Source organism: Bos javanicus, chromosome 18 (genome assembly GCF_032452875.1).
Source record: "Bos javanicus breed banteng chromosome 18, ARS-OSU_banteng_1.0, whole genome shotgun sequence".
NCBI classification, from domain to species: domain Eukaryota; kingdom Metazoa; phylum Chordata; class Mammalia; order Artiodactyla; family Bovidae; genus Bos; species Bos javanicus.
Window position 1 is genome coordinate 25,071,590 of NC_083885.1, and position 12,303 is coordinate 25,083,892.

A 12,303-nucleotide genomic window follows, 5' to 3' on the forward strand; every position below is an offset into this window, starting at 1 on the left:
GAAGGCACTGGGCTGAGCTCGCACTGCCAGACGTTGGCTGTGCTGCAGGAGTAGGTGCCACTGGGTCTTTGGGCTTGGTTCCCGTAGTTCCTGGTTGTGTGGTTGTGACCAGTTCTGTCCTCGCCGCCCCGTGCAGTCAGCCACGAGCCCGGCGACCCTCCCTGCATGCGGAGGCTGAACTTTGTGCGGCTGCTCATGCTCTACACCCGGAAGTTTGAGTCCACAGACCCGAGAGAGGCCCTCCAGTACTTTTACTTTCTCAGGTGAGACTGGCTTTTGACCATTTACTTCAGCTGATTTTGGTTTCTGCCGTTATAAGAATGATGATTAGAGACCTTAAAGTCGCACCTTCAGAAACCAGTTTTTGTCTCCTCCTAGGGATGAGAAAGATAGTCAAGGAGAAAACATGTTTCTGCGCTGTGTGAGCGAGCTGGTGATAGAAAGTCGAGAGGTATATCTCCTAACCTTTCCAGTATATGGGTTCTCATGGTGATCACCTCAGTGTGGGTTGGGGGGAGGTAGGGAGCTTTAGAGTATTCTTTGGTTTCTGAAAATGTTGATTCAGTCTCAGTGTCCTCGAGACTTCTTCCACCTCCCCTAGTCCTCTCTCATCTCCAAAGAATTGTGGATTATGTGTATATCCTCATCCAGTAAACTGGGTAAACATTTTTTGTCTCTGCAGTTCGATATGATTCTTGGGAAACTGGAGAATGATGGAAGCAGAAAGGTGGGTTAAAGACATCCCTGGAGATGTGTTAGTTTGCAGGTGGAGATTTACAGTTGTCCAAAAAATTACAGTTAGGTTTTAGGATGCAAGGTACTAAAGATGCAGATCTGAATGAAGTTGCTTAGTGTTAGAAAACAAAGAATAAAAATTACAGGTCCCAAGTGATGACCTTGATGTTAGACACATTTACATTTCTCCTTGAAATATGTAAATCTGTGGTGAGATAGCTTTTTAAATTATGTTCAGAATACTCATCTGTTTACACCTGCCATTTTTTCATCTGAGAAGGCTACATTTCTGCCATTCTTGGCTCAGAAAATATGCAAGAAAGAAATTGATCACTACGCTACTCTCCCCAGATGGGAAATTAGAGATGCACTTGACCTCTCTCCAAAGGTAGTTTTCAAGGGCTCAGAACTCTGCACTGACCCCACAGATGCAGCTGCTCCCATGAGCCTCCGCAGTTCCCTGAGACCCATCATGGCTACTGGGCTGCGTGGACGGACAGGGGCCCTGGCGGGGAGGCCCCTCCTGACCCCACTGGGAGCCGTGTGGACGGGCAGGGGCCCTGGCGTGGTGGCCTCTCCTGACCCCACTCGGGACCCCTCTCGGGGCCGTGTGGACGGGCAGGGGCCCTGGCATGGAGGCTCCTCCTGACCCGCCTCGGGGCTCCTTGTGCCTCTCTCAGGGACTCACTTCCCTGCTTACAAAAATGGGTGGTTTAGACCCAGAAATCTTGAAATGAGCTCACGCTGCTTACACCATCCAGCTCAGGAAGACCAGTGGCTCTACTGGTGATGATGTGATGATGGCCATGCTTATGGAGCAGTGACAGCTGCCAGGCCCTGTGCTGAATGCTCGATGAATATGTTCTCACCTAATGGTCACAAGAACCCCACAGAGTCGGAACTATTACCTGTTTTTCAAGGGAGGAAGTGGAGACAAGAGAGGTTAATTTTTGTCTTCAAGGTCACACAGCTAGTAAGAAAATGAGCTGGAATTGGAACCCAGTCCTTCTTGACCCCAGAGCCCATGCTCTTCACTGACCTCCTGTGCTGCCAGGGTGGCAGAGAAGGTCGGTCCCCTGACTCGGTCCAGGGCTAATGAAGAACCAGGCAGCCAATCAGACGTCATGGAGTCTGTCCTCTCTCTTTGTGTTACCTAAGGCCTGTTTCATACTCTCTTGACCATTTGGTTGCTGTTGAGTGATGATGCAGATTTTTTTGTTGTTGTTTTTAGTATCCTGGCACCACTTGCCGTGTATTTTTTTCAAGAGTGGGTTTCTTTTGCTGTCTTATAAAGCAGATCCAAAATCTTTCAGATATTTTCTCTGAGCCTCCTGATTTTTTTGCTCCCACTAGGGTCATTTGCAAAATTAAAATCATTGATGATTTCACATACTCGCTAGGTCATTTTACAAAATGAGAAAGCATGGAGTCTTACTGCTGACTCCTCTGGGCTGCCTGTGAGTCTGCCTCTTCATGGGTACTCATCTTGGTCCTTTTCATATGTTTAATAGGCCCTTATATCTTCAGGAAAGCCAGAGTCTGGCTGATGAAAATGTATGCATTGCCCAGAGCAAGCATTTTCAGTTAGTTTTCAGATTCCCGATTGCTTCTCTGTGTTTAAAATGACAGCTTTGTCCCTCTGTTCCTCTCTTCCTCCCTTCCATAATTTGTCTTGTCAGCCTGGAGTCATAGATAAGTTTACCAGTGACACAAAGCCTATTATCAACAAAGTTGCTTCCGTGGCAGAAAATAAAGGACTGTTTGAAGAAGCAGCAAAGCTTTACGACCTTGCCAAGGTAAATGTGTCCTTTTCTTGCCTCTGCACCTAATAGATCTGTCAGCCTTGCTGCATTAAATGCAGAACCATTTCCACGGTGCTGTTATTGTACCCCTCTGTCTGCTGAGGCATTGTCTCCTAATGCTTAGGCAGTTAATGATCCGGTCAGGGTGAAATTCCCATTTTACAGAATTATTTCTGCCCATAAGGTGTTTCTGGCCAGACGAGAGCACAATATATTGAAAGGCTGTCCTGCGGGCATTGAGCTGTAGTCTCACTTGGCAGCAGAATGAACCTCCATCATGCTTGGACAGTAAAGCTGCTGGTGAAAGTGCCTGGTGCTCATCCGCCAAGCAGCCGCAGACCCGCTGGGGACGGATGGATGTTTGGGAACAAAACCACAGCCAAGGCGTGCTGAGAGCCCTGGAGTTAGGAGTTCTGCATTAGAACATTTGGGGAATACTAGTAACTGTAGCCTGGAGAAGATTGCATTCTCTGAAGTGGGCAAAATAGGATTATATTTCATTTTTTTTTAATTTAAAAATATTGAGACTGAAAGTAAAGGGAAAGTGTTAGTTGCTCAGTTGTATCCAACTCTGTGACCCCATGGACTGTAGCCCACTAGGCTCCTCTGTCCATGAAGTTCTCTAGGCCAGAATACTGGAGTGGCTTGCCATTTCCTTCTCCAGGGGATCTCCCCACCCAGAGATAGAACCCAGGTCTCTTGCATTGCAGGCAGATTCTTTACCGCTGAGCCGTCAGTGAAGTCCTCTATTGAGACTGAGGTCTAGTGAAAAAATAGAAAAGGTGTAGATACTTAGTATACATAACAGCTTAATGGATTTTCCACAGGTATATGTCTGTGTCATCATCACCCAGGTCAAGATGCAGAACAAAAAGTTCCCTCTTTGTCTTGGTAATTTAGTTTTTTTCTTCTTATTGATTATTTTTAATGAATTCCTTCTTTAATTTAAAAAAAACTAAACAGAATGCTGACAAGGTGCTGGAGCTGATGAACAAACTGCTTAGCCCCATTGTGCCCCAGATCAGCGCACCACAGTCCAACAAGGAGCGGCTGAAGAACATGGCCCTCTCCATCGCAGAACGGTAAGGCCGAAGAAGCTCCCGGGGCCCCGGGCTCTCTTAGCTTCACTGTGATGTCACACAGTCCCTAAGAGGGTCTCCACTGTCCCACCGGCACTGACAGTTTTGAGAGTTCTTAATAACCATCATAACCAGCTGTCACTTGGTAAACATTTTTGCCAGAAAGAAGGGGATATAAGAATATCTCAGCATTCTAATCCTGCAGTTTAATTCTAGGCATTATACTCATCTCTGCGCCATTAGCAGCCATCTCAAAGGGATTTGGTAACAAAGCTAGTGATAGATTGATGGGTGGATGGGGGATTCTTTGAGGTGTAGTGGCCAGTGATTCAGAATCTCCCCTCTCCCCATGAGTGGAGGTGTACTCCAACCAGTGTGACTCCCTGGCTGGGCAGCAGTCATTACTTTTTGTGCCCTCTCCAGATCTGCCTGAGAACTGGGTCAGGGTGCTTGCTGAGATGGCGGCCAAAGCTGGAGAACTGGACTTCATACAGAACGTTTATAGGTGGATCTCTGTCAAATCCACCGTCATATGCTCGGCCATTATAAAAGAGACACTATTTTCCACTCCTTAGTTCACCTCATGTAGAGAGCCTGAGAGGTTTTGACATTTTTTAGATGTTGTCCTCAAATTACAGATTGCACAGAAATTCCTAATATACCTCTGCCTCCCTTCCCTCTTTTTTCTCCTTCAGGTATAGGGCTCAGGGAATCAGTGCAAATAAATTTGTGGACTCCACATTCTATCTTCTGTTGGACTTGATCACCTTTTTTGACGAGTATCACAGTGGGCATATTGACAGAGCCTTTGATGTAAGTTTCAGGAGGGGTGTTTGAAGTCCTGCTTAATGTATGCCCTTGAAAAATCAAAACATTTTGTGGGATTCATTTAAAACAAAGGAAATGTCACCAGTATGCCTGTTAAGTGAAAAAGGACAAGTAAGATCCTGGCAATTTAAAAGGGATTTCTATGTTGTTCTTTTTTTTTCCCTTTTTTCTTTTCCTTTCTTCTTTAATCTAAAAACAGAGGGATTTCTCAAAATAATTTGAAGTCTCTGAATTGTAAAAACTGCCTCGGAAAACGAGGATAGGAATTGAGTCAGTCAGCAAGTTGGAATCAAAGCCTTTGAACAAGGGGAGTAGAATTTCCTACTAAGAAGCCACCTATGAACATGTTAGATGCTGACATGTGTTTGAAGAGATGGAATGACTGTGATGATTGTATCATATGGGGCTGATGGCTTTTGTGTTAAACAGATAATTGATCGCTTGAAGCTGGTGCCCCTGAATCAGGAAAGTGTGGAAGAGAGAGTGGCTGCCTTCAGAAATTTCAGTGATGAGGTGAGTCCTTCTCTTCCTGAATTACGAAATTCTTTTTTCCGCACTTTACTGAAAGCTTTTGTTTTAATGTAGCCAATAATTCTTAAGAGTCCTAGTACAGTCACCATCCAGACTGAATTTTCTAAGACAAGTCCAGTTACAGGAATCCGGGACTGGTTTTCCTGTGAGTACACATATACCCATCAGATTATTGTCTGAATTCCTGACTCAGAAAATACTCTGACTCTAGTGATCAGACATATCCTTGGGAGAAACAGGTTTCTTACTGATTCTATGAAATCTGGCTTGAGTGTTTATTATCTACTTGTTCTAGAGGGTGTGTCAGTGCTTAACTCTGATCTTATATTAAGTAGTTCCTTCGGGTGCATGAAACATACATTGTGATTCATTTCCTTATTTCCCTTTTCTGAAGAAGCAGAGAAGTTTTGTCTCAAGAAGCAGGTGCAGTGACCATGGTCTCAGTTATCAGCCCAGGAACCCAAGAGCTCCTCTCTCTGCAGGGTTTCTAGCATGTTGCCACTGCCTAGCTCAAGGCTGCTCAGCTGGGCTGCACACTGGAATTGCTCAGAGACCTTTAAAAAAAATCCTCATGCCGAGGCCCAGAAATTCTGGTTTCTCTGATCTGAGCCTGCAGCCCAGAACTCCCCTGGTTATTCCTGTGTGTGGCTAGAGTAAGATTCTTCTCTAGAACCAGCTGCCTGGTCCCAGGGTGTTCCTAACAGTGTTCTGATTTAAAACCATTACTCAATGAGCACATTCCTTTTATGGAAGCATGTGTCTGTTCTAGAGGAAGAAGGCCAGCTTCCACATATGGGGTGGCTCCCTCCTATGGTATAGACAGTTAAGAGGTCTTGCCTCTTGCCAACCTTCCCTTCACACCTACTACAATTCTGCCCCTAGCTGTTCCTCCTTTTGTTGTTTCTTGCCGACCCCTGGTTACATCATCCATTGTTTTATAAACTGAAGTGGGGTACCAGGGCCTGTCCTCGTAGACACTCCCAAGGACTCTGTTCAAGCTGTGCAAGTCCCAGGGAGACTGTGGTGGGTCTGAGACGGTGGGCAGTGATGGGGACTGAAGAGCCAGCGTGTGCGTCCCTACCTCCTGATGTTCAGATGCGGACTTCTGCTAATCCCTCTGCTGGCCAGACCTAGTTAGCATGCTCTCTGCTCACTTCCCCACATAAAGAAGGGAGCAGAGGGCAGAAGAATGACCGATCTGACCTTCTGAATAGTGTTGCCTGGGCTTTGCTTTCACGCTTGACATTCCAGTGCCTTCGGCTCCTTTTTGGTGGCTGTGTAATACACCAGCTGGCAACTGTGGGGATATGGCGTGACCCAGCCTTCCTGGAGCACTGGCCCCCACTACCCAAGCCTGTCTTTGGCCCCAGGGCTGGGTTCTTTCTTCTTACTTCCTTATGTCTCTCTCTGCAGATCAGGCACAACCTCTCAGAAGTGCTTCTCGCCACCATGAACATCTTGTTCACACAGTTTAAGAGGCTCAAGGGGACAAGTCCATCCTCAGCAACCAGGCCTCAGCGAGTCATCGAGGACCGTGACTCTGTAAGATCCCAGCGTTGGCCACAGCCATCGCTGAGAACCACCGTTCTGGTTTGCCTTCAGTTGCTCCTCATGAGACCATTGCTCATGACCTAAAGTGCTTGTTTCTTTACTACCTGGCATCTGGGTAAAGCTTATGTTGAGCGCTTCCAGAAGAAATTGAACGTTACTAGGGTTGCTCCTCTTCTCAAGCTAAAAAATAATGATGTTCCAAGTCAGTGAATATCAGGTCTTAAAAAAATCAATCAAAATACTAGTTTATATTGATTCCATAAGAATTCCTGCCCACTTTAAAATGTACGGTCATTTTATGAGTCTCGGTTCAGCACTTCCATGAAAACCATACTTTTGGTCAACAGTTGCTGTGTCTGGAAGCCAGGTCTGTCTGACACCGGGGCCAGTGCCCCTTCGACTGCCTGTGGGCCTCCAGCATTACCTGGGTCACACAGAGTCCAGGCAGATAGAACCCCTGGACCCAAACAGCATATGCTGTACAGTTGATTTGACAAAAAGGAAAACGTGTTTGACCCATTAAAATATTAAAACTGGTGGTATTTTAGAATTACCTTTCCCTTAACATTTCCACTTAACATTTAATGAGGCTCTCAGTATGGTGTGTAATAACCATACCTGCTTTTGGCAGTCAAGAAACCAGAGCCTTGAAAATCCATCTCTCGCCTCCAAGGATGTCTGTGGCCTCTCTCAGCTATGACCCCCACAGGTCCTGTCATTGTCAGAACCTCCACCTAGACTTGCCAGTTTACTTCACATATCAGGGAAAAGGCACCTGCCTTTCAGCTTGCTTCTTGAATGGTCCTTAAGAGGCCTAGTAAGTGACCCTTGAATTTTCCTTTTAAGTCTCGTTACTAGTCCAGAAAACCCACCCCCACCCCCGCCACCCTTTCTATCCTAGCCGTGGTTTCCTTTCTTCTCTAAGCATCCAGTACAGCTCGATATGGGCAACCTGAAGCTGTTCTCTGAGATTTCATTTTTCTTTATTCAGTAATTTATCACTTGGAAATCAGAGTAAAGGTTGTTATTTCTAATATTGGAAACACCTGAGTTAAAATTTTTTTCCCTCCTGGAGCAATCCAGGAATCTCATAAATACTGTTGCCTGAGAAAAGAGGGCTACTCACTTCCCTTAGAGAGAGAGATTGAACGGGTGAAAGGGAGGAAAGGGGATGACGCAGGAGAGGAAGGACCTGGAATGGGCAGTGCAGGCACTTCATGGGCTCCTAGAAACTCGGGTCTTCACCAGTCAGGGGAGGGAGAGGTTCGGAAAAGTGGAGCAGGCAGTCTGAAGCACAGAGCCAGGTCAGCAGCTGCTCAAATGGGGCGGCTTGCCTGGCAGACCCATCCATCTTCTGCTAAGTAAAAGGGCTTTGGAACTGGGGGCCTGGCGGCCCACCTTTGCTAACTCTGCACCACACTGGAGGAACGTGACAGTGGAGGGCAGGACGGTCATCCACCCACTGGGTATCTGTCATTACACCACCGAGGGGAGAAAATGGAAGGATGGAGTGCTGGTTCCCAGGACAGTGCCCTGACCCAAAACTTAACTGGGTTCCTTCTCTTCTTCCCCTTTCTCTCAGCAACTCCGCAGCCAAGCCCGAGCCCTGATCACCTTTGCTGGGATGATACCCTACAGGACATCTGGGGATACCAACGCGAGGCTGGTGCAGATGGAGGTCCTCATGAATTAAGTGTGATGTTCTGAGGGGCTCACGGGGCTGCTTGCTGTCAGTACTTCAGGGCCCTCCAGGGTTGGGGGGTGTTTCTGGTTTTGTTTCTGTTGTGTTTGTTTTGTTTCATTTTTCTGTATTATGTATTTTTGTCAACACCAATAAATTTCTTTGATTTGTATTTTTTTTCACATTCTTTTAATTTCACTGTTTTTTTCTCCCCCTTTTGCAATTTTGTTGAAATTTTTATTTGTGTGGGAGGAATTGTCCTCACTAGTGCTTGGGCCAGAAAATGACAGACTTGTATAGGCATCCAGGAGTTGGTTAAAGTCGACCTGATATGATTAAAAATTGAGCCAAAATGAGCAAGGAAATGAAGCCTTTGGGAGTTGCTTTTATTTAGATATAACATTCCCTACAGCAGGGTGACAGTTAGCTTTTCACATTTTTATTTGAATGTGAGAGCCAGCCTCAGCCTTGGGTGAGTTAAGATTTGTGTGTGAAATAGCAGGCACTCCACATCCTCCTCCCTCTTATCTCCCCAAGTTGTGCCTTGAGGTCCAAGTCATTGTTGTTGTTCAGTCGCTCAGTTGTGTCTGGCTCTTTGTGACCCCATGGACTGCAGCACACCAGGCCTGCCTCACCATAGCCCAGAGTTTGCCCAAGCTCATGTGCATTGCATCAGTAATGCCATCCAGCCTTCGCATCCTCTTCTCCCTCTGCCCTCAATCTTTCCCAGCATCAGGGACTTCTCCAAAGAGGTGGCTGTTCATATCAGATGACCAAAATACTGGAGCTTCAGCTTCAGCATCAGTCCTTCCAATGAGTATTCAAGGTTGATTTCCTTTTAAGTTGACTGGTTTGATCTCATTGCTGTCCAAGGGACTCTGAGGAGTCTTCTCCAGCACCACAGTTCGAAGGCACCAGTTCTTTGGCATTCTGCCTTCCTTATGGTCCAGGTCTCACAACCATATGTGACCACCGGGAAGACCATAGCCTTGACTATACAGCCCTTTATTGGCAAAGTAACGTCTCTGCTTTTCAGCACACTGCCTAGGTTTGTCATCGCTTTTCTGCCAAAAAGCAATCATCTTCTGATTTCATGACTCCAGTCACCATCCGCAGTGACTTTAGAGCCCAAGAAGAGGAAATCTATCACTGCTTCCACCTTTTCCCCTTCTATTTGCCATGAAGTAATGGGGACGGATGCCATGATCTTAGTTTTTTTTAATATTTAGTTTTAAGCATTTTCACTCTCCTCCTTCACCCTCATCAAGAGGCTCTTTAGTTCCTCTTCATTGTCTTCCATTAGAGTGATATCATCCACATATCTAAGGTTGTTGGTGTTTCTCCAAGACCATCCTCCAAATTATCTGCCCTGATGCCAGGATTAATGTTTGCTGTTCTGCTGAAATGCCCCTGGAGATGAAAACATAGTCCTGGAGACCCATAGTCTGATCGGTGAACATTGTCAGGGTCTCAGCTGGAGCTCAAGGCAGGGCAGACCTGGCCGTTTCTCCCTCTGTCTGCTCCACAGCAAGGCGCCTGCTTGGCCTTGTGCGTGCCCCTCTTCAAGAGGACTTCTCAGCACCTCTTCTCTCTTCTCTGCCAGTTGGTTCCTCTCCTTGGACAGCCTCCTCTCCTTGTCTCCATTCATAAAGCCAGTTGGCCAGGTCAGCTCATGGGTCTCATTCCACTGGGCATCAGTACCATCGGTATGTGGTCCCTGAGCAAGGTTGTCCCCCATCGGTGGCCCTGTTTCTTCCAAGGCCTTGGGCTAAGCTGGAGAGAACGGGAGGACAAATGTTCCTGATGTGCCAGCTGGGGCTACAGGATCGGGTGTGGTCAGCTCTGCTGGCTTTATGGACTGCTCCTGCAGCAGCTTTCCCAGGGGGAGAGTGTTAAAGTCCCCAGAGTCTCCCAAGGTACCTTTTGCTTCTAGAGAGAAAACTCCTCACAGGGCACAGTTACCCTCATAATCCTGTAAATACAAATTGTTGCCTTTGCTTGTAGTAAAGAGCTCGTCTATAGATACTGGGGCCATCTGCTGCTCCGCAGTCGGATCCCGTCATATCTATCAAGGATGTAGCCTGAGGGGCTGTCTCCCTCCTCAGCTCGCATCTATTCACCTTCAGTTGAGCTTTACTAAGAAAGTCTCAGAAGACAGGCTCTGCAGGAGACTTGATTTAGCAAGTTGTACCCTCTTTATAGGCAGTGATTTATATTTTAAACAAAGCAAACAGTTTGCTTTAACAGTGCCTTAAAAGAGTTCTCTGAGGACTTTTCATAAATGTGACTTAAGAGTTCTGATTTTTTTTTTTTTTTAATGCTAGATCTTGTAGATAGAAATGTAACATTACCATAAAGGACAGAAGGTACAAGGGATTTAAATATGTATTTACTCCCTAGTTCTTCTCTTGTTCATCATTTACATCATGAGAATTAATTGTGGATTTGCCTTTCTTTGCATCATGCAGTTCTGCGGGCTCCAGACAGGAGAGCTGCATGGGAGCCCTGCATAGGGGGGTGAGGTCCTCCACCTTTGGACAGAAGGAAGGGGAAAACTGCCCTGATGGGGAAGCTGTGTGGAATTGAGAGGAATGCAGTCCCTGGTTGGAATTTGAGGGCCTGCCTAGCAAGAGACACTTACAGGAGAAATAAGATAACTCTTCTTATTCCAGGAGGGCCAGGCTCCTGGAGCACACCCCAGTGCTTGTCCTATTGACTGATTCTGTGGTAAAATAAAGCTGGGTACAGAGATGAAGGAGACATGAGGCTGAGTTTGCAAGGCCACTGCATCAACAGGTTACCGTGTACCCATGGTTACAGCTTGTGCTCAGAATTCATGGTCCTGTAACAGGTTATTAGGTTAAAAGCCATCCTCAGTCGGTCACGGAACTAAATCCTCTCCCTTGATACTGGCCTGTGATTTCACCATTATTCTAGAGAAACAGAGAAAGTGGCGCTGGGAGTCTGTCGCCTTCCCCGGATGAGATTCCAATCTTTCTAACAAAATCAAGGGCACTTGGAGCTTGATGGGGTTAGTGCTTGCCTCCAAATGGCTTATAATAAACTCACTGAGACACTCAAAGGGAAGTACTCACTTGGTCTAGGGCCTTTTCAGAGGCCTCAAGATTTGATTACAAAGATTCTGTTCCTTTGAATTTTTTTTTTTTTTAAACAGCCCTGGCCACCTGACTTCTAAGGGAAAACCGGAGTGGGAGTAGTGTGCTCTCAGAGTGAATCATTTGGGTTCATCACTCCTGTTGTTATTTTGATGAATGACTTTAAAGTCTAGGGTTTAAGTTACTTTAAGCACAGTACTATAGACTTTCCCACAGAATCCCACAGTTGCTGATACAGAGGGGAAAAAATTGTGGACTATTTCCTCTTTGGCTTCTCACCCCTGCCCGCTCTGTTTAATATTCAATTAAGCCATTCCGTGCAGATGTGCCAGTGCCCTACTGCTTTACATGGATCTCCACAGTCCATGCTTCTCCATTAGGTGTCAGAATCTTTGTCCAGCTCATTCAGTAGTTCACTTCACACCACTCAGGAGGTGATTGAGCATGCCAAATACTGCATAAAACCCCAGGCTGGGGCGTTGTCCCAGGCCTGCCAAAGTGCTGGCAGGCCCCAGCCTGACTGGACTCTCACTTAGCCTCAGTCAGTCATGGAGACTGAGACTTCCGTCCAGCAAACTGGGAAAAAATGTTATAAAATTCCTAATGGAAATATGTACTTTAAGGTATCATTCAAGATGCTCGTTTAGTATCAGTAAAAAAAAAAAAAAAAACTTTTGTGCCTGCCTTTCAGAATATCAGGAAGAAGTCAGCGACTCATTAAACAGAAATCATGTAGCTCCCTGGAGGGAAATGAGGCAATGAGGCTGTGTTGAGGTCCCTGATGTCCCCCAGTCTTCGTTCTTTTAGGTGGAATTGAGACATCACTTGCCTCCAGCCCATCTTCTGACTGCTGCATAGTATACTGGTATCCCTCACAGGACAGGGACGGGAGGGAACCAAATCTGTCTTCTTACTGCTTGTTTCTAACTAAAAAGGTTGGTGGAAAAAAAATGTAAAACCACTACCTAGAATGTTGTGAA

At 46.2% G+C, this 12,303-nt stretch overlaps 1 protein-coding gene across 3 annotated transcripts in view; it reads left to right on the top strand.

Moving 5' to 3' along the window:
* NUP93 (nucleoporin 93) overlaps positions 1 to 8,379 on the top strand; it is a 103,010-nt gene extending 94,631 nt beyond the window's left edge. For all 3 annotated transcript variants that reach the window (XM_061387271.1, XM_061387268.1, XM_061387269.1), the window contains exons 14-22: positions 137 to 263; positions 379 to 451; positions 683 to 727; positions 2,415 to 2,531; positions 3,501 to 3,619; positions 4,312 to 4,429; positions 4,874 to 4,957; positions 6,389 to 6,517; positions 8,109 to 8,379. In XM_061387271.1, the coding sequence (XP_061243255.1) occupies positions 137 to 263; positions 379 to 451; positions 683 to 727; positions 2,415 to 2,531; positions 3,501 to 3,619; positions 4,312 to 4,429; positions 4,874 to 4,957; positions 6,389 to 6,517; positions 8,109 to 8,219 (923 nt within the window). In that variant the 3' untranslated portion in view covers positions 8,220 to 8,379. The remainder of the gene's footprint in view (positions 1 to 136; positions 264 to 378; positions 452 to 682; positions 728 to 2,414; positions 2,532 to 3,500; positions 3,620 to 4,311; positions 4,430 to 4,873; positions 4,958 to 6,388; positions 6,518 to 8,108) is intronic.
* The last annotated feature ends 3,924 nt before the right edge of the window (positions 8,380 to 12,303 follow it).